Here is a 22,149-nt window from a genome sequence, read left to right as displayed (position 1 = left end):
CATGCAATTATGACAGTCTTGTGTCCTGTGTGATGTCACAAGCAGGATACGCCTTAAGTCTTGGCAAACAGAGAGACAGTTAGCAGTCAGACCAGAGCTTCATGCTGTCAAGTTGAATCACAGCAACAAGTGATGAAGAAGTTTATTTTAGGTCTATATTAACTTTTACCAGAGGACAAATGCCTTGAATGGTTTGTGGTCATTTCTTATGCTATGTTCTGCTGCGGTGGTTTTGTAACTGGATAACTGTAGGAGCACAAAATGAAACATAAAAATCAACACTTTTTTTCAGGGTTCGAAAGGCGGCTGCATTGCTGTACCCACTTAATTGGGATAGAATAGGTAAAGGTAAAGGGACCCCTGACCATTAGGTCCAGTCGTGACCGACTCTGGTGTTGTGGCGCTCATCTCGCTTTACTGGCCGAGGGAGCCGGCGTACAGCTTCCAGGTCATGACTAAGCCGCTTCTGGAGAACCAGAGCAGTGCACGGAAATGCCGTTTACCTTCCCGCCGGAGCGGTACCTGTTTATCTACTTGCACTTTGATGTGCTTTTGAACTGCTAGGTTGGCAGGAGCAGGGACTGAGCAACGGGAACTCACCCCGTCTCGGGGATTCAAACCGCTAACCTTCTGATCGGCAAGTCCTAGGCTCTGTGCTTTAATTCACAGCACCACTGTCAGGTGCAAAAGAGAAGAGGGCTCCTTCATCTTCGATAGTTGCGTTGCGTAGAAAAGGAAATTTCAGCAGCAGCAGCTTTCAATCCCTCTGACGTCTTCTGCACAACTATTGAAGGTTCAGGAGCCCTTTCCTGTTTGGAACCTGACTACCCTACTTGGGAATAAGTTCTACTGAACCCTGTTGGATTTACTAAAGAACACCGAGAGGGAGAGAGGCGCAAGATGATACATGCCTTGGCAAAGCTCTGTTTTACCTGTTCTACCTGGAATGACAGCTGGAAGTCAAGAGTGACCCTACAGAGCCATCTGCTGAGGGAAACTGATACTGCAACAATAGCTTAAAAATGCAAGGCCAATGTTCTCTAGAACCCACCTCTTCCCTGGAAAAAAGATTTTCATTCATTTGTTTAATTATTTGTTTGCTTGTTCATTTCTAGTGCTGAAGGGGAATGGCAGACCCTTCACTGCCTGTGGTAAAGATAAAGGTAAAGGGACCCCTGCCCATTAGGTCCAGTCGTGGCCGACTCTGGGGTTGCGGTGTTCATCTCACTTTATTGGCCGAGGGAGCCGGTGTTTGTCCGCAGACAGCTTCCGGGTCATGTGGCCAGCATGACTAAGCCGCTTCTGGCGAACCACAGCAGCGCATGGAAACACCGTTTACCTTCCCACCAGAGCAGTACCTATTTATCTACTTGCACTTGACGTGCTTTCGAACTGCTAGGTTGGCAGGAGCAGGGACCGAGCAACGGGAGCTCACCCCCTTCTGATCAGCAAGTCCTAGGCTCTGTGGTTTAACTCACAGCGCCACCTACACTTACACCTTTTCTTTCTTTTTTTGGTGCCCAGACACTGGTTCTTGTTTTGAAGCAAGCTTGTTTTTCTCCTGCTCTGGAAGGTAAGACCCAAACCAATGGATTCAAGTTACACGAAAGGAGATTCTGCCTAAACATCAGGAAGAACTGTTATCAGTGGAACAGACTCCTTCAGAAGGCAGTGGGCTCTTCTTCACTGCAGGTGGTGGTGTTTTTTTGACAGAGATTGGATGGTCATCTGTCTTTTTTAAAAAAAAAATTATTGAAGTTTCGACATATTACAAAAATAAGGGGGGGAAAGTGAAAAAAAAAGAAAGAAGAAGCAAAAATGAAAATACAAAGTAAAAACAGTTAAAAACAAACCAGTCTTTCCATATCTTTCATTTGCTTGTTTCCCTGGCCTCCTCACACCTCCCTTTTTTGTATTCCAGTTCAATTAGTTAATTCAGCAATTCCTTTCCCTCTTTGGTTTTATCTTAATCGTCCATCTTAATATATTATAACTTTAAATTATCACCTATTAACAATCCATTTTTACATATTCCTTTATAACATTGCTACTAAAAACCACTTAACTTCAATCCAACATTCATCCTAACATTCATTAATTTTGCAGTGTTTCTGTAAATAGTTTTTAAATTTCTTCCAATCTTCTTCCACCGACTCTTCTCCTTGGTCTGGATGGCCATCTGTCATGGATGCTGTAGTTGAGATTCCTGCATTGCAGAGGGTTGGAATAGATGACCCTTGGGGTCCCTTCCAACTCTACAACCCTTTGGGTTGTTATAACACAACCCAAACAGTCTTACTATAAATTGGACTCTGGCAAGTTTGTTGGTGGAGAGGAAATCCATAACTTATAGGGAGTTGTTGTCTGGGCCTTAATCTGTGCTCAGGCCTACTGGGGCTTTGCATTGAAGACTGCTTTCAGTTTTGGGTTTTAGTCTCGGAGCATGTGTTCTTATTAATTCTTTGCATCTATATGCCACCTTTCTGCCTAGGCACCAAAGGTGCTTTGCAATTTTAAAGTGGTAAGGTGAATGAAATAATATGCTCTTCAGAGAAAGTGGGGAAAAAAGGTAAAGGACCCCTGGACAGTTAAGTCCAGTCAAAGGTGACTATGGGGTTGTGGCACTCATCTTCTTTCAGGCCGAGGAAGCCGGCGTTTGTCCACAGACAGCTTTCTGGGTCATGTGGCCTGCATGACTAAACCCCTTCTGGTGCAACGGGACACTGTGACAGAAGCCAGAGCACACGGAAACGCCAGTTACCTTCCCGCCGCAGCAGAACCTATTTATCTGGCGTGCTTTCAAACTGCTAGGTTGGCAGGAGCTGGGACAGAGCAATGGGAGCTCACTCCATCGCAGGGATTCGAACCGCTGCCCAAGAGGCTCAGTGATTTAGACCACAGCGCCACCCACGTATGTATGGAGTTAATTTCACTCTAAAGTTAGCACAGTAAAGCCTCCAGGGTACACATGCAAATCACAGGTTGGCTCATTAGGGCAGGGTATTGGGGGTTACAAAAACCACAATAAGTATACCTTCATCATGACCAGCAAAAATGTCAAAAACCTGTGAGCAGGCTTTCTGAGCTGTCCAGAATTCTTCAAACTAGATGATAATGAAACAAGTGGGGTCACAGGATAAAAAAGCTGGGAATGAAATCTGCAGCTTATTAAAATGATCAAATGCAAGAGGAGTTGTGCACAGGAATAAGGTTAGCCTCTGCAAAGTGCTAAACAAATTTCAGGTTGCGGCATAGATTGCTGAGTCAAAGGAACAGCAATGGCTACCCCTCTCATTCAAAAAATCTAACAGTTACGGAGTGTGACTTCAAAAACGACCAGACCCATAATGTTTCCTCTCGCTCTATTATTATTATTTCTGAGTGAATGTGCATAAGATTGTGTTTATCACACAGGCCCAGCAAGACTGGTCAACTTTGCCTATGAGCTGAGTGTGTGCCTTACAACAATCTCCTGGATCCAACACACAGCAATTATGCAGCAGGAATGTTGATGTAGAAAGGTTGTTTTTTTTTACCAAAAATTATATTAAAAGTTGGAAAACATCTAAAAATAGAAAATTGGAAAACCACTGTGCTATACTGACCTGTAAACAGATAGCTGTGGGATTCTAGTCTAGTCTGTTTCTGTACCCAGTTCCCAGTTAAGTTTTAAGCAATCCTGAATTTTAAGTACTGTATTAACTTTTACTCACACCTGTAATTCTTTTTATTATTTCCTCATATAAAAATGGGATGAAAATAACAGAGACAGCAGTGCAATCGTGTACATGTCTACTCAAAAGTAAGCTTCGTTGAGTTCAATGGTATTCACCCTCAGGTAAGGGTGTATAGGGTAATATCAACTGCAAATTTATATGAGTACAGTGTAGCTGAAAATAAACTTGGCTTAACTAAATTAAGACAATTAAGGAAAGTACATGACAGTTCTTTACAACAGTCTGTTTATGATCCCTAGATTTATGGCTTTGATTTTAACAGCATCCTCCCCACCCCCTCTGTCTCCCATTGTGCAGTTAAACCTGTTTGCATATGGAATGTTAATTTTTAGCCTTTTTTCTTCCTAGTGTGTACTTTGTAGAGACACTTGTTAAGCCCCAGTTCACATTACTCACTATTTGTTTAAGTAGGTGTGTTGTATTCTTGCATTATAGCATTTCCTGAAGTTGATTAGAACTGCCGTTGCCTCTGGTTGGAGTGGTTCAGATCCACCCTTTCACTGCTCTTTTAACCTCACTGAATGGGCGGACAGGGCAGATAAAAGGTAAGCACTCCATGCAAGAACAGGAGGCACCCAACTTGAATCCTGAGCTACGTATGGGTTTAGTGAGAACTAAATGCAGCTGTTTTCAATGGGGCATATTCCCTGGGAACTTGCAGTTTTCATAGGCCAACTATGCAGCCACCCAGGGCGCAGACTTCAGAGGGGCACAGTACTGACTTTTGAGCGACAGTTTTATACAGATTCGTTTTGTTGTTTGATAAGATATAACATTTATATTCTGAATAATTTTATCTTTTTTGAAGCAATGCATTAGAAGTATTTTTAAATGTAATCACAATTCACAAGGTTGTTCCAAACGATCTGTGTGCTGAAACGTTCCTCTTTTGTGTTTGTGAAAGGTAATCAAAAGTTTGTTGCGTTACTCTTGCAATCTAAAATAAATCCAGCATTTTCAAGTTTGGTGCTTTTCGTTTTTTTCTACAAGACACCTGTTTTTGAAAATTGAAGTTGGCAATTTTGGGAGGAATGGTAGTGAGGGACGTAGGTAGCCTTGATTAGGGCGCAAAATAGTCTGGCAGCCGTATTACTTATGAATACAGGCACTGCCAGAAGATGAGCTTGGGATAACTCCGTTGATATCATTGAATGAGACTCTTAACCTCAGGAGCCTTATTCTTATACGGGGAGGAGAGAGTTAAAGAGCAACTCGGCGACATCCCCGCCCCCTTGCCAACGCACATGTACGTGCAGAAGGGAGGGGCGGAAAAAAAGGAACGTCATATAGCGCAGCTTTCTATTGGTTGAACGGAAACGACTCACACGCTCATTCGTCCGTGTTAAACAGGCGACGCCGCGGTTTCTTTAAGAGACCCTACGCTCTCGCGACGTTTTTTACGCCTTAAGGCGCGAGAGCGAGCGTGCGATTGGTCTTGGTCCGGGGAGGGGCGTGGTCTCTCCGGACGCTTCCATTGGCCGGCGGGTGCGCGCGGGGGCGGGGTGGAGGAAGGGCGAGCTGGGCGAGACCATGTTGTGCGTGCGTACGGGGGGGGGGCGCGCCTCCGAAAAGGGTCGTTGGCGGCGCCGGCAGCAGCAGCAGCAGCGCCGGCCGGCCCAGTGAGCGGGAATGGCGCGCGGGCGCCCGTGGGCGGGTGAGTAGGAGAGCGGGCGGCGGGAAGGGCGCGCGCGGCGGAGAGGAGCCGGGCCCGGCGCCCTCCCCCCCCCCTCAGCTCCCTTCGCGCCCTCCTTCCCTAGAGGGACCCATAGACGGACCCATCCATGTGGCAGGAATGGGGGGGGGGGGCGGAAAGGGCTGGAAGGTCTCAAGCGCCTCGTAGGTGGAGGGGCTCAGCTCGCCCCCGCTGCCATAATTGGGGGGGAGACCTTTGGGGAGAAGTGGGGGGGGGCTGGCTTCGGAATGAAAAAAGGAGGGGGGGGGAAACATGCCCCCTGAGCATGTGCCGAGCGCATGTCTCCTCAGAGCGCGCGCAGCAACGCTCGTGGGTGGGTGGCTGGGGGGGGGGAGAGTATATGGTTTTAAAGTGTGTCAGCTGGAAAGCATTTGCTTTTAGAAAGAATTGGGCCGGTTTTTTCCTGTTTTTCTTCTCAGGAACTGAGCAGAGAGGGCTTAAAATACGCTTGCGCGCCAGAGAGGAAAGATTTGTATAAAACTAAACAACAGAAAAGTTAGAGAGTATCTCTCGATAAAATGTTAAAGCGGTGAAAAACTTAATAAACTGGAAGCAGAAATTAAAGCGTCCACCTGCTCACAGAAATAATATTAATAATAATACCAATAATAATATATATAATAATAATACAGTGGTACCTCGGGTTACATACGCTTCAGGTTACAGACTCTGCTAATCCAGAAATAGTGCTTCAGGTTAAGAACTTTGCTTCAGGATGAGAACAAAAATCGTGCCACGGCAGCAGCGGGAGGCCCCATTAGCTAAAGTGGTGCTTCAGGTTAAGAACGGACCTCCGGAATGAATTAAGTACTTAACCCGAGGTACCACTGTAATAATAATAATCACTTAAGGGATAATAACATAAATGTCACTTAAGCTTCTCAGGCATGTACCTCAGCTGAGAAGGTCCTCTGTCCGCTTGCTGCCCACCTGCACCTGCTGAAGCAAATTTTAAATACATGGGCATAAGACATAGATGTGGGACATTTTTGAATGCTCAAAAACCAGTTTTGAAAACACTGTTCTAATTGGCAGAAGCTTTTTGGCACCAATATTTCTGGGTCAAGTGTAATGAAGTGTGAGGTCTGTACATTACCGGAAGCAGCCTATTGTTAATTCCCTTTTCTAATCCCACAGAGTTCCTGCCAGTCTAGAAGGGATGGCGTATATGTGCTAGGGAGCAAGATTAAATATTTTGGCATGAACTGCTGTAAAGCTGTGAGAATGCGACAGAGAAATGTTAGAAATCTTTGCACCATTGAAACAGGAATGACTTAATTTTGGGCTCACATATTTTCCAATAGAAAGAAACATTTCTGTCTACATATTCTCCTAATTGCAGTTCCAGTCACACAATCTGGCCTCCTTCAGGCACTGTTTTATACAGGGTTATCAAGAAGTACACGTCACGTAGAGAGTTCAGGTGTACAGAAGCACTGAAGACTGATTGAAAAGCCTATCCATTTCCACACAGCGACATCTATTTTTATTCAATTTTTATTCTTCCCTCTTGGATTTCAGTCTCATTAGATCCAGCATGCTCCCTCTTCCCCTGGCTTTAATGGCAGCATTTCCAGTGTGCCACCCCACCCCCCAATGATTATGAGAGCATACAGTTTTGCTGTAATTTTAAAAGCAGCCTTTTTGTACTGAAAGTTTAGTGCAGATTGTTTGAAATGAATGTGGATTTCCCCTCTCTAAATTTTAGCATAGATCTCATCTATACAAGCCTTGTTCTTTTAGCAGTTATTAATATTAGATCCTTCAGTAACTTGTCTGGAAATTAGATAGGTTTAGAAATAAGAGAGCAGTGCTAGGTAGTATCCCCACACACCCCTTTTGTATTGTACTCATTCATTCTTTTGGAAGAGTTACTTTTGTTCATGGTTGCTGAACCATGGGAGAGAGAATTTTATCTCTTCCTAAACTTAGGAGACTGGGCTATGCTGTTGCAGCCATTTCACCTGTATGGGAAGATGGCATATCTTGTATTATCATCCTGGTGAGTGGTAAAAGTCTGCACAGGTGTTTTTTTTTAAATGATATTTATTAAGGTTTCAAAGAAAAAAAATTACATAAATAAAAAGAAAAAAAGACAGAAATGAGAATAAAAGAAAAATACAAAATACAAAAAAGATAAAAAACACTTTAAAAAACATCAATCTTTCCACCTTACATTCATTTCCTTGTTTCCCTGACCTCCTCACACCTCCCTTTTTTGTATTCCAATTCAGTTAGTTAATTCAGCAATTTCTTTCCCTCTTTGTTTTTATCTTAATCCTTTAACTTAATATATTATAACTTTGGATTCTCACCTGTTAATAATCCATTTTTACATACACCTTTATAACATTGCTGCTTAAACCAAAAAGTCTGCACAGTTTGAATCTCTTTAATGTGTATGAGATTAACTGAGAAGAACCTGCTCAAAACTGAATATGGTTTTATTTAAAAGAGGGGGGATTTTAGTTGAAAGATGCCACAGAACCAATTCATTATAAAATGCCCTTGGGAGCCCTACAAAAAAAATGTGGTGCTTGTACAGTGGTATTCAACTTGAAAAGGTCTAGCAATTTTCCTTTTCCTGTTTCAAACAAGAGATCCTCGTTTCCCATTCCTGTACCTCTTAGTTGTCCATTGCATCTTATTTTGCCCTCAGACATTGGTAGTTTAAATGTAATTATCTAACCTTATCAGTTGCCTGTGGTCTGAAGTGTAAGAAATAAGCAAGGCGGTGCTCTAAGGAGTTTACAATCTGAATTTTGCCATTAGTTGCGGTGGGGAAGGAAGAGACTGAGGCAACGGTGAGTACAGTGTATGTGGTTTAGTTTACTATGAGTCAGTAGAGGTTGAAGACTTTGAAATAGAAAACTCTACTAATTGGGTGAATTAGGCTGGCAAAAGATGACACAATCATATTCCTGCACAGCAGTTGACTGCCAGCTCTTGTCTGCAATGTCTACAAAGATGTTTTGTAGGAAAGCCGTGTAGCCTGTTCTTAGATCGACAAACTGTGCAATGTTTCTTCTACAGGTTCATTTTGGAATGACTAATGTCACCACCTCCCTTGGTCTTTGGACACATTGCATATAATTCCTGAAACTGCTGTGTTTGCTCATAGATGCACAAACGTTTTTACATCCGACTGGCTTAGTTTTCAAATTAAGTGTTAATAAGAAGTAGGAGTACCCTTCAGTCTGTAGAATAACAAGTGGAAGTGTATCTTTGCTTAGTAATAACACTGAGCTGAAAATATCTGTTCAGCTTTGTTCATTTCAAGCTTATGGGTGAGCTATGTGCCAAATCATAGAATCATAGAGTTGGAAGAGACCACAAGGGCCATCGAGTCCAACCCCCTGCCAAGCAGGAAACACCATCAGAGCACTCCTGACATATGGTTGTCAAGCCTCTGCTTAAAGACCTCCAAAGAAGGAGACTCCACCACACTCCTTGGCAGCAAATTCCACTGTCGAACAGCTCTTACTCTCAGGAAGTTCATCCTAATGTTTAGGTGGAATCTTCTTTCTTGTAGTTTGGATCCATTGCTCCTTGTCCGCTTCTCTGGAGCAGCAGAAAACAACCTTTCTCCCTCCTCTATGTGACATCCTTTTATATATTTGAACATGGCTATCATATCATAATCTCTCTTGTGTCCTCAAGTCTTTCCTGTTTGCTTTAGTGGCTAAAAGACATTCCCTTGTGTTGTTTGGGAAAGCCTTAATGACCTAGGGATCTTTGACAGTGGGCAGGGTAGTATTTCCATAGTTCAGAAACATCCCACACCTTCTTGGTTGGGCAGAATGTCCTGGGAATCTAGGCAGATAAGATCATAGCTTGGATCGTTCAACAAAGTAAAATAGTAATCTTTCACCAGTCTTCCCTAAGTAAATTGGATATCTTGTTTTCCCTCATTTAGAATGCTACATACTTTTCTATTTGCTCCATCCCAAAATGATGGGGAGATTAATTTTCCTCACGCTTTCATATCACTGTGAATTTCTGAATTCTAAAAATCAACAGAAGAATTCATGTGTCATTCAGTTCTCCATATTGCATAGCAAGTAGTGTTCTGGCAAGTTGTTACCTGAAAATCTGAAGAAGTCAACCTTTTAGTAGATGCTGGATGTAAAAACTGGCTGTTTCTGCCGATGCACACAGTGCAAGTACTAGAAATCAGTAGCATATGTTCTGCAGGTACAGGAGATCATGCCTAAGGATGTGAAATTCAACTTTCTTTAATAATTCACAGGTGTACCAGAAGCTGCAATGGCAACATTTGGTCAACTGAAGCAAAGATGGTACTTGTACACTGCCTCTCGATTTGCTTTGTGAGAGACTTCCTGTAGCCTTTGGAAGAACACATCAAGAGAGGACTGCTTGTCATCATGAAGTTGAAACAACGGGTGGTGCTTCTGGCAATCCTCCTTGTCATCTTTATTTTTGCCAAGGTTTTCCTCATAGACAACCTGGACACTTCAGCAGCTAACCGTGAGGACCAGCGTGCCTTTCATCGTATGATGGCGAGCCTGCGGGTGGAGCTGGACCCACGACTTGACCACACTCTGCAGTCTCCCTGGGAGATTGCCGCCCAGTGGGTGGTGCCACGGGAAGTGTACCCAGAGGAGACGCCAGAACTGGGGGCAGTGATGCATGCTATGGCTACAAAAAAGATTATCAAAGCAGACGTGGGCTATAAGGGAACCCAGCTGAAGGCGTTGCTCATACTGGAAGGTGGGCAGAAAGTGGTCTTCAAACCCAAGAGGTAAAAAGGTCATAAAGTGACTGGATGAAATATATTGAGTGTCCCCCTTGCCCCAACTCCATGACTTGCTTCGGGGTTTCCCAAATAGGGAGTACTGGTTATCATTCCCCAATGGATGGATAAAGACAGATCAGGGAATTGGATAGCTAATAATAATAATAATAATAATAATAATAATAATAATTTATTTATACCCCGCTTCCCCAGCCACTCTGGGCGGCTTCCAAAAAAAATATTGAAATACTGTAATACATCAAACATTAAAAGCTTCGCTAAACAGGGCTGCCTTCAGATGTCTTCTAAAAGTCTGGTAGTTGTTGTTCTCTTTGACATCTGGTGGGAGGGTGTTCCACAGGGCAGGTGCCACTACCGAGAAGGCCCACTGCCTGGTTCCCTGTAACTTGGCTTCTCGCAGTGAGGGAACCGCCAGAAGGCCCTCAGTGCTGGACCTTATCAAACTTTTCACCACATTGCACATGTATGGGAAAGTGGGGTTTGAGGTGACCATGCTAGCGTCACCTTCCCTTTTCCAGCCTCTGATTGGCTATGCCCAATATTGTTCCAGTGTTATGGAGCTAAGTATGAAGAAGCTGCAAGGAAGTGCCTAGCCTATTGCCTGAGAGAATCAGCTCTTGTCTTCCTGGCCTGGGATGTGGACCATACAGCAAGTCCACTGTCAATCAGTAACAGCTCTAGTTAAAAGCTTCCTTGCATGTGTGGCCATGTGATCAGCTGCAAGGGAACATGTCTCAAGTAATGTGCCATCTTAATTCAGAAACTCAATCTGCTTGGATTTTGCTTCTGTAGCTTAAAGGGAAAATCTAGCATTATGACCCAGATTGTCTGTCTGCTTGCAATTTTTAGATATGCCAGAGACTATGTGGTAGAAGGAGAGCCGTATGCTGGGTATGACAGACACAACGCAGAGGTGGCAGCCTTTCACCTGGACAGGTATATAAATGTTGAATTAGAATTCACTCTTCTTGGAAATGGATAATAAACCTATAAACACCTTCTTAAACTCTGAATAGAAATTTTGTTTTTAACTGAAAAATTGTGAGGAAATAATGGTCTCCTGTTCTGTACCTAATTTAGTTATATTGTCATATGAGTGCAACAGGCCGTCAGGGTTTTCTTATGTAATTACATTTCTAATGTGAGGTTCAAGCTGTTTCTCTGAGTAGGGCCAAATTGCTGCAAATGAGGCAGGCCTGTGGAAAGTAAACATTGCTTCCAGGTGACTCTGGCATGGAAACTGAAGGTTGAGATGACTAATGTAGGTATATTCAAGCAAGCAGGTGGTTTTGTGTGTGTGTTCCTTTAAAGAAGACTGGTAACGTTTGTAGACTTGCTTGTAAAGCTGCACTGAAGCAGTAAAATTGCAGAGCATGTTCTGAGGGCACATGATGCCGCCATTTCTCTGATCAGTGCCTGAATGGAATACCATTTGGGAACCTTAAATATTCCAGCTTGACTTCCGTTATGGATGAAGGGTGGGATACAAATGTACTAAACAAACCTTTGTGGAGGAAAAGTATTTTTTTCTGAAGAAAGATCCCTCCCCCCTCTCACATTTTTTGTCTAGTCCTTCTCACAAATGTCAAATGAATCCAAGCATTATTTACTTGAGGACTTTATTTAAAGCAGTATTTGGGGGCAGAACACTGTGTACAGCCGCTTCAGGCCTGGTTCCAACAGCTGAACAATTTGTTTTGAAGCTCAAACCATTTTTACAGCCTAAGAGCAAATCCACTATTGTTCTGCTCTAACCCTGCTTTTCGTACTGAGCATCACCCACCTGTGAAGTGTGGATGGTGACCCTGCATATGCAATTTTGGAAGTTTCAATGCAGCTGAGACGTTATCGTGAAATTGTCAGTCTCTTTTATAAGTTTTTAATTTGTGGAATTTTCTTCCTTAGATATTTGGGAGGCGACTGGATTGTTCCATATTGTCTCACTTCCTTCTTACTTTTCTTCCCCAAACAGAATCTTAGGTTTCCGACGAGCCCCTCTAGTGGTTGGTAGGTTTGTGAATCTCCGCACAGAGATCAAACCTGTTGCCACAGAACAACTGCTAAGTACGTTCTTGACATTAGGTAGGTGACAAAGTATATTTCGTTAAGACCTCTAAAATAAAATTGAAAAAAAATCCCAGCAAGGGGCATGTGGAAGTTAACTGCTGTTGGGAAAGCAGGCCTAATGTTCTGCAAGCCCCTTAGGCTCAGTCAGATACAGTATTCCTGATTTATTGTGCTTAGGAGATTGTGAGTGTGCAGCGGGTTTGTGGGTTTCCTTCCCCTCATATATACAATTCTCTCCCCAATGCTTTTTAACATCTTTATGCGCCCCCTTGCTCAGATTATCCGGAGCTTTGGGCTGGGCTGTCATCAATATGCTGATGACACTCAGCTCTATCTACTGATGGATGGCCACACCAACTCGGCCCCTTACACACTGACCAGATGCTTGGAAGCTGTGGCTGGATGGTTTCGTGGGAGCCGATTGAAACTAAATCCTTCAAAGACAGAGGTCCTATGGCTAGGTCGGGATAGCATGGGGATGAGGGACCAACTCCCTTCTCTTGCGGGGGCCCAATTAGTGCCATTACCTTCCGTTAAGAGTTTGGGTGTAATCCTTGACGCCTCCCTTTCCATGGAGGCGCAAGTCACAGCAACAGCCAAGGCGACATTTTTCCACCTTCGCCGCATCAAGCAGTTGGTCCCTTACCTTTCCCGCCCCGACCTGGCCACAGTGATCCATGCGACAGTCATCTCCAGGCTTGACTACTGTAACTCGCTCTACGCGGGGCTGCCCTTGAAGCTGTCCCAGAAACTCCAGCGGGTACAGAATGCTGCAGCGAGGCTCCTCACAGGGTCTCTGCCATGGGAGCATATTCATCCAGTGCTTTTCAAGCTGCACTGGCTCCCGGTGGAGTACAGGGTCAGATTTAAGGTGCTGCTTTTGACCTTTAAAGCCCTTCACGGCCTAGGACCCTCGTACCTACGGGACCGCCTCGCCTGGTATGCCCCACGGAGAGCCTCAAGGTCCATAAATAACAACACCCTAGTGGTCCCAGGCCCTAAGGAAGTTAGATTGGCTTCAACCAGAGCCAGGGCCTTTTCAGCACTGGCCCCAACTTGGTGGAACGCTCTGTCTCATGAGACCAGGGCCCTGCAGGATCTGATCTCTTTCCGCAGGGCCTGTAAGACAGAGTTGTTCCGCCTGGCCTTTGGATTGGAGCCAATTTGATTCCCTCCGCCCCCTTTTTCTTTTTTCTTTTCCTTCTCCTGCAATGAGGCTCCATTTTAATATTTTAATGTTCCATTATTTTAATGTTGTATTTTATTTTTGTTTTTAAGTTGTAATCACTCATCTTGTTTTTATTATTGCTTGTAAGCCGCTCTGAGCCCGGCCTTGGCTGGGGAGGGCGGGGTATAAATAAAAAATTATTATTATTATTATTATTATTATACAAATTCTTCCCCTTCCAGTGTGCATTGATATTAATACTATGATAATGTATTAAAGTTACCTCTGGTTATAAATTCTTGTTTGACAACACTATGATTACTATGAACATTGGTAGAATCTAATACTGCACCTTAGGTAAAGGTAAAGGGACCCCTGACCATTAGGTCCAGTCATGGCCGACTCTGGGTTTGCGCGCTTATATCGCTTTATTGGCCGAGGGAGCCAGCGTACAGCTTCCGGGTCATGTGGCCAGCATGACTAAGCCGCTTCTGGCGAACCAGAGCAGCGCACGGAAACGCCGTTTACCTTCCCACCGGAGTGGTATCTATTTATCTACTCTCACTTTGACGTACTTTCAAACTGCTAGGTTGGCAGGAATACGTACTGCACCTTAGCTGGTGCTAAAAAGAGAAGGGAGCAAGGAACATGGCAGCTTGCAGCACACTCCTGGTCTCCTAACCACAGGGGATTGTAAACAGCTTTTTCTGGACTTAATTCACAGGTGGTTCAATGTGAAGGATTCTTATCTGAGAGAATATTCTGTTGAGAAGCAGTCTTTGCCATTTCACTTCTTTCTCTGTTAATTGAGGTAGTATTGTTCAATGGTAATGTCAACAGATAATTTAGAAGCAGCAATTCATTCTAAAAAAAATCCCTCATTTTAAAAGCAATGAAACTGCTATAACAAGTTTCAGGAGGGGTGTCGCACAATTTGAGATCCCTGGCTTTGTTTATGGAAATATGTCAGAAAAATACATTTGCATACTTCAAAGAAAGTATCTTTTTCATTCAGCTGGGCCTTTAGTTAATCATGAGTGGAAAGATGGCTTGCTGTTTGCCTGAAGCCTTTTTTCAGCACATTGGGGTGAGGGAGGAGAGAGAAGCGGAGTTTTCTCTTGAGCAAATGAAATTGGTTAATTTTAAAACTTAAAGATTTTAAGGTATCTCCTAGAAGGCTTCTGAAACATCCATAAACATTTTAATACTACTATATCAACTTGACAAGAGATGGGTTTTTGCTTCTGCTTTCTTCTAAGGAAATAATACTTGCTTCTATGGAAAGTGCTACTATTGCCGGGAAACAGAGCCAGCCTGTGCTGAAGGGGACACCATGGAGGGGTCAGTCACGCTATGGCTGCCAGACGTTTGGCCACTTCAGAAGCATCGACACCCATGGGGCAGAACGTACAGGGAAGGCAAGCTGGCCAGGTATAGAGCAAAATACTGTTTTTTTCTTTGCCATGTCTGTTGGTCAGTCCAGGGAATGGGCAATATTTGTAGATGGAAAGGAGGGTATCAGCCAGTTTTCCTGAAACTCTGTTACAGCTGAGGCCCTCAAGAATGGTATATTTTGTATATGGATTATATTGTTAAAGCCCCTAAAGTTATCTGGTGGAGAAAGGATTCTGAGAATGTTGTGCAAAGGACAAAGGGTGCTGGAAGTACAGATGTGAAGGATTTTAAGAGATGATGGGAAGAAACAATCCATTTTGTTCTCTTTGTTTTCCTTCCCAAAGAATAAGTAGAGTTTAAGTTCTTATAACTTAAATTAAGTGGGTAGCAGTTGTCTGTGTATATGTGCATAGTGTACAATCTAATGTTTTGAGACCTGTTTCGTTTGCAACAGTTAGGCTCATTTCTGCATGTGAAGTAAACTGTGTTTACAAGAGCACATTTTGTTGTTCCCTACTAGGCAAAGACAAATCAGCCTTGCCATGTTTGTACATTTTCATATATAATTCTGTTCCATCCCATTTCAGCATTAATCTGTGGTAATTCTTAATTTGCATTTGAATATGTGTTTCTTAATGTATTTTCTCTTAAAATAATGCATTTCTAAACTTATTTTACCAAAATACAGTTTAAATATGTTGGGAAATTCAGGAAGTGTGAAAGATGGTGGTTATCCAACTTCCACTTTAGCCTGAAATATGTAAATCAGGTTAGTGTGCATCAGAATTTGCAAAGCTTGAATTTGTCAAGCATCCCTATTCCACATTCCTTTCTCAGACTCCTCTTTTGACTATGATTGGTTTTGTTCATCTTTAGTGATTACATCAGTACTTTAATTTGGATTCCTGATACTCTTGTTTCCATTAAAAATAAATAAATCCACTTCTACCTGCCCCTCGTGCTTGGATTATGGCTGAAAACCATATCAACAGCATCTGCTGTTCACTGTAACGTTACAGATTTCAAGTTCTCCTTTGTGATGTTCTCTCACTTTAATGTTCTCTCTGTAATGTAATGTTCTCTCACTTTCCTTACTGTTTTTCCTCAAATATTACTGCACCTTGCAGAAACAACCAAATATTGGTATGCACCAAGCCTTGGGCAAAATAAGGCAATTTGTCCTCTTTTTGTGGATTTGCCTTGAATTATTAAATGAGAACAGAATTGTCAGAGGGGAAGGTGGATGGAACTAAGAGCCTAGGTTAAAAGAGGAAATATAGTAAGAACCTGTGAGGAAAAGGCAAGCTGGTAATTAAAGGCAATTTTCTCACACGCCATAGTGGGAGAATATTGGCTTGAAAGCTAACTGGACATTCACCAGGTAGACACGGAGCCATTTGGCTAGTTCATCAGTTATATCAGACTCTATTTTTCAGATTATGGAAGTCTCTCTTTAATGCCTCTGACAATGCATGGTTATATTTTAAATGAATCATAAAGCTTTCTCCATGTCTGATTGCAGGTGGGAATATGATGAGAGCTACTGTGATGCTGTAAAGAAGACCTCGCCCTACGACTCGGGCCCACGGCTCCTCGATATCATAGATACAGCCATCTTCGATTATTTGATTGGGAATGCTGATCGACACCATTATGAAAGCTTTCAGGATGATGAAGGGGCCAGTATGCTAATTCTACTTGACAATGCCAAAAGGTGGGAAATGTGTCAACATCTGTGAAATTTCTCCAAGCTAAATGACAGCCATAAGCTTAGGAAAGATTTGCATAAATTACCATTGTGGCTCTCCCTAATTCAGCTTTGTCCAGCCTAGTTCCCTCCAGAGGTTTGGGGCCACATCTCTCACTTCCCCCTGACCATTAGCTATGCTGGCTGAGGCTGTTGGGAGTCCAAAATGTATGGAGGGCAACAGGTTGGGCAAGGCTACCCTCATGCTTTTAAGGTAGGGGACCAAAAGTGAAATTTTGTAAGCCTGCTATTGCTAATGCATCTGATTCCCTTTAAGTTTGTGGGTTAATTGAAGTCAACTCTGTGGTGTGGAGTAAGGGTAGAATTTTCCAGCAACTTCACTGGATTTGTATCCATTTGTTTTTCAGCTTTGGGAACCCTGTCTTGGATGAGAGAAGCATTTTAGCACCTCTTTATCAATGCTGCATGTAAGTAAAGGGCAAATAAGTTATTGATCTTTTATACTGTATGCACCTTGCAATCCCCACCCCAAACATCCTGGGAGTGTGCAAGTCTGACAAACCAGTGCTGCCTCAGTACATTAAGAGAATGGTTAGGATAATGAATAAAAATGCACGTGCTTTGCAGACTCTTACTACAGTGTCTTGATGATCTGCAACTTTTGTTTGAGACTGAGATGCTGGCTGCACATTAAACTTGTCACATCAAAAGAAGCTATTCCTCTGAACCCCTAGGATCAACGAGCTGCTAACGGAGAGATAAGACAGGATGGAGCAGCTCTGTGATCTCCCTCCAGCTTTTTCTTCCTGTCACTGAGGGAGTCTTCAGAATTGTTTGCAGTCATGAAGCTGCTTTTCATGTGACAAGAGTCACATGTTGTCAAGCTCTGTGATTCCATCTGAGCCATCCACATTACATGTAACTTAAGCTTTTGATGAGAGAAGTGAAGAAGTAACTGCAGGGAGGAAAGAGAGGCAAGAAGTGCAGTAATTAGTAGGCTGAGTGGGCTCAAAGCTTAGGAACTTTAAACAGGCGTGTCTGAGGTTTTTTTGGCCGTGGGGGAAATCAATTTCTCAGAAGTGCTTTAGTATGCAGTATCAATATCATTATTTTATTTGTATTCTGCTTTTCCAGAGTTAAAACTATAGACTGCTCACAACATAAAAAGATTTACATAATTAGAAGCCAAAGTAGTAGTAATAAGCAATAAATAAAACGCGCCCAAAAAGTACACAACCAAATTGAACAATTTTCACATAAATATTAAGGTGTAAAAAGAAAGATACAGAAAAATTGTATTCACAATAGCAACAAAGCCCTCTAAACAATACCCTAACCCAAGAGTGCACACAATTCCTAGCTTGCTTTTATTTTTATTTTTATTTTTTTGCATAACCCCCAGTCTGAGCCGCAGCAGGAGAGGCTTGCAGTACAGTTTTAACTTACCACCTCCTTCATGCCCTACACCACTCCTTACTAAATGTCCACATTATGCAATTATGAAATTCAGAATAAAGCTTTCAAATTGAACAACTTTATATAAAATAAATATTTATGTAGATTATTTGCACAACTCATTTTCTGCGTAGGTCTGCTGTATTTATTGCATTGGTATTTTGCCTTTTCTCCAAGGAGGATTTTATCTTCTTTTTCCTATGAGGTTAGGCGGGAAAATAGTGACTGGCCCAAGATCATCCAGTAAGCTTCATGGCTGAACCCAAATTTTCCCATTCCTACCGCCCTCCCCCCCCCCCCCCACTACACACTACAGTATTTTTCGTCCCATAGGACGCTCCGTCCCATAGGACGCACCTAGTTTTTTGGGGGGGAAATAAAGGAATTTTTTTTCCCCTTTATTCCCCCCCCCCAAAAGCAGGTCGGGGAAACCGAACCAGGTCGAGGAACAACGGGATGGCGGCGCTGCGCCTCCCTGCTGTCCCCCGAGCTTGTGGGGCTGGCCCATGTCTGCCCGGCGTGAGGGGCGCTCTGCATCAGGGCGCCCCGCCCGCCGGGCGGCAGGCTGCTATCCGCAGCGTGGGGAGCCCTGCGGGGAACTCCTGCAAGGTTCCCCACGCTGCGGATGTCTGCCCGGTGCGGGGGGCGCTCTGCTTCAGGGCGCCCCTCGCGCTGGGCGGCAGGCTGCTATCCGCAGCGTGGGGAGCATTGCAGGGAACTCCTGCAAGGCTCCCCACGCTGCGGATGTCTGCCGGGCGCGGGGGGCGCTCTGCTTCAAGGTGTCCCACCCGCCGGGCGGCAGGCTGCTATCCGCAGTGTGCGGAGCCCTGCGGGACCTCCCGCAGGGCTGCCTAGGCTGCGGATGTGTTCCTGAAGCCTGGAGAGCGAGAGGGGTCGGTGCGCACCGACCCCTCTCGCTCTCCAAGCTTCAGCAAAAGCCTGCATTCGCCCCATAGGACGCACCCAGATTTCCCCTTCATTTTTGGAGGGGAAAAATGCGTCCTATAGGGCGAAACATACGGTACTTTGTTCGGAGTGTTTTGTGCAAAATATGAGCAGCTGTGCTTATAGTTCTGTGTTATGATCTTGTGATATGCGCGTGTCGACAGGCCCAAGTAGACTGTGTCCCTCATCCTGAAGTCTGCAATCAAAACTTAGGTTTGCCATACATTCTCTCATTTCTTTTGCAGTATTCGAGTCTCCACATGGAACAGACTGAACTACCTGAAGAATGGGGTGCTGAAGTCTGCCTTAAAAACTGCCATGTCTCATGATCCTATCTCACCAGTTCTGTCTTCCCCACATATGGATGCCCTGGACCAGCGACTCCTGAATATCTTGGCTACAGTAAAGCAATGTACAGACCAGTTTGGACCAGACATTGTACTGGTAGAAGATAGGATGACACTTTCCCATTTGTAGCTTCAACAGGTGTTGGAGCAGATTTTCTCTCTCTATTTTTAAGAAAACAATACAAAAACAGCACAATTGGTTTTGCATGGCTGTGGGCAGGATGGGCTGGAACTGAAATGCCAGACTTCCTGAATTGAAGGAGAAAGCAGCGGCATGATGGTTTTGCTGAAGACAAGGAACTTGCCTTCAGGTAGCCCCACATCATGTTTTGGATGTCCATTGCTGGCAGTGGATGTTACACTGAAAGCACTCCTAGATTTCTTAAATAAGAAATTGGAAGTAGGCATTAAGACAGACTGATTCCAGAGAAGAGCCACAGTCCCCTCATCTAATCCAAATATGGTTTCAAGATTATAGCCCAATTCATAGTTGTAAAGAATGGGCTGCCTGTGCTTCCTTGCTGGCTACCTAAAAAGAGAGCATGAAGACAAGATCAGTTGTTGAAGGGATCCCTTATTGCTTCTCCTGATCCTTATGCATCTCACGCATTTTTGGCTGGAATTTTCTCAAGAGCTCCATGAAGGATTGTGTTATTGTTAGCAGCATTAAGCAAAATCCTTTAATTCCAAAATGCTAAGAAGAGAGACTATTTTAGATTGCTAATTTAAATCTATACTCCATCCACAAGGCTGAAAGGATTCAGGACTGCATGATGCTGCAAAGACTCAACCAGCCATGAAGATCAAAGATTATTGTGCAAACCATTGTTTTGTTACCACACAAGGATTCTTGCCAGTATTCTACTGATATGGAATAAGCCTTGTGGTTTTTTTAAAGGAGCAGATACAATTGAACCAAATAATTATTCTAAAAAGTGGGAATGATTGAGATTCATTGTGTTCTCTCTGTATTGACACCCCTTCATAAGACGAGACCAATGGGGTTTGTTGCTAAAGTTTGCAGTTAATTTAAAAGATGGATACCACCAGAGACTGAGCAATGGAATATTTTCTGACTGGTGCGTCACTGCTTTTGTAAGTAGTTGCAGGTTCTGTGCCAGACAGTATACTTAACAGTATCCTGTCATTTTTCAGGGCTGAGCTGAACTTAAAAGCATTTCCAGTAGGCCTTTTCCAAGTGGCAGAAAGCTGCTTCTTCTGAACTATCTACTGGCTTTTTGACCATTAGCCTGGAATTGTACAGTGCTTCAGGAAACTTTAGGTGACTTTTTGAATGATAAGCCCAATTTTTCTGGAAATGATACCCATCCACCATATCGGAGAGTAATTTGTAGAAGTTTATCTCATGTGTCAGCTTTGACATGTAGCATTCTTATGCATTATTCAGCAGACTTTATAAGAGACTTTATCAGGTTAAAGTTCCTGGATCGGATGCCTTGGAAGCCATGTGAAACTAATTTAAAGGCAAGGTCTGACTTTTTCAGTTAGCCTTAGTTTTTTTGGCAAAAGCTTCAACTTCCTGCTTCCAGAGTAACAAATGGCAGGGGGATGCATTTTTTTCTTCAAAAGTATTTTAAATCTTTTGTTCTTAGTCCATGTCAGTAACTGTCTGAAGGCAGTTGCCTAAACTGCAACTGGCCTAAAAAGCAGTGGCAATCCCTATCTGTTGCAAGCTATCTACTTCAACAAAGAGAACATTGGCAAATACAATGGTTTCTGTCAAGCTGGCTCACCTAATCATTTTGAGTTTCTACAGGTGATGTCGATTTCTACCGTGAGGGTCACTGGCTACAAAAATCTTTTTGAAACATGGCATGAAGGTGTGATCAGGTCAGGTACTAAGGTTAAATTCCCTGGACACTTCCAACATCAGCTGTTGCAATTACATTGTGTGCAGGAAAAAAATGGAGTAGTACAATTAGTGAAGGTAACCTCTTGCAACTTGGATGTCTCCTTATTTATCTTTACACAAGCAGCGGCATACCAGTATGAAATTAAACAACTTTTCAAGCTGATGAAGACTCATTTCTGTGCAACCAGCAACAGAGACAGAATTAGCTTTGAAGCACCAAAATATTTGAAGGAAGCACTACAGTCCTCTATCTTTGCCTGATTTGGCAAGTGGTGTAGAAGAAACCACACATTTGTATTTTGGAATCTGATGAACTGGAAATGTCACTTAAGAGATAAAAAAAAGAAACTAATTTATTAAGAAGTTAACTTATTTATGTAGCAGCTGGAGCAGAGTGCACACACCTCTTGGACCTGCCAGAAGGTTGCCTTTGGGAGTGGCTGCAAATGGAAACTATTGGAAGAAAAGAACTCAATATAATCTTGATTCTGTTATGTGTTTTCCCAGGTTCAGACTGCATAAATAAGTATTATGTGAATAAATTTTTTAATAAAACTCTGGGTTGGGGTTTTTTGCTTCTCACACCATGCTAGTTTCAATGGCAACTTACCTAGCTCTTTTTAGATAGGAGTTGCCAACATAGGATAGCGTGCAGTCTTGATGTGCTCCTTCGGATGTTGCCTTTTAGTGGTGCAGGAGGTATGGCAATGTGACTCCTCCACACACGAGTATTGATCCAATTTCTGCCAGGAGTGGCAGAGGCGCTCTGTAGCTTGAATTAGAAACTGCAGTTTCTGTGGTCAGGATCTACCTTAAAGAGCTAAGAGTGTGCCATGTAGAAAAGACGGTGTGCAACATCAGCGCCTACAGACCTAGTAAGAACTAGAAGTTTTTACTTCTGCCTTTGTACCGCCAGAGCATTCCTTAGGCTTCCTGTGCTTTAGGCTTCAATTACCATCTAAACTACTGCCTCCAGAGACTCAG

At 43.3% G+C, this 22,149-nt stretch overlaps 1 protein-coding gene across 4 annotated transcripts; it reads left to right on the top strand.

The window, feature by feature from the left end:
* Positions 1-3,790: 3,790 nt before the first annotated feature.
* Positions 3,791-21,720, top strand: FAM20B (FAM20B glycosaminoglycan xylosylkinase). Of its 4 annotated transcripts, XM_081194487.1 has the most exons (9): positions 3,791-3,838; positions 4,173-4,282; positions 9,680-10,192; positions 11,057-11,143; positions 12,180-12,289; positions 14,702-14,873; positions 16,360-16,551; positions 16,953-17,012; positions 19,191-21,720. In XM_081194487.1, the coding sequence occupies exons 3-9, from the start codon at positions 9,816-9,818 to the stop codon at positions 19,420-19,422; spliced, it is 1,230 nt and encodes a 409-aa protein (XP_081050613.1). In that variant the 5' UTR covers positions 3,791-3,838; positions 4,173-4,282; positions 9,680-9,815; the 3' UTR covers positions 19,423-21,720. The 4 variants fall into 4 exon arrangements, with proteins under 4 accessions (XP_081050613.1, XP_081050612.1, XP_081050614.1 ...); XM_081194486.1 differs by lacking the exons at positions 3,791-3,838; positions 4,173-4,282 and adding an exon at positions 5,254-5,391; XM_081194488.1 differs by lacking the exons at positions 3,791-3,838; positions 4,173-4,282 and adding an exon at positions 5,502-5,573.
* Positions 21,721-22,149: the final 429 nt, after the last annotated feature.

This window comes from Podarcis bocagei (assembly GCF_964188305.1).
Source record: "Podarcis bocagei genome assembly, chromosome: 5".
NCBI lineage: Eukaryota > Metazoa > Chordata > Lepidosauria > Squamata > Lacertidae > Podarcis > Podarcis bocagei.
Note: the sequence above shows the minus strand (reverse complement) of the source record. Positions and strands in the feature narration are given on the sequence as shown.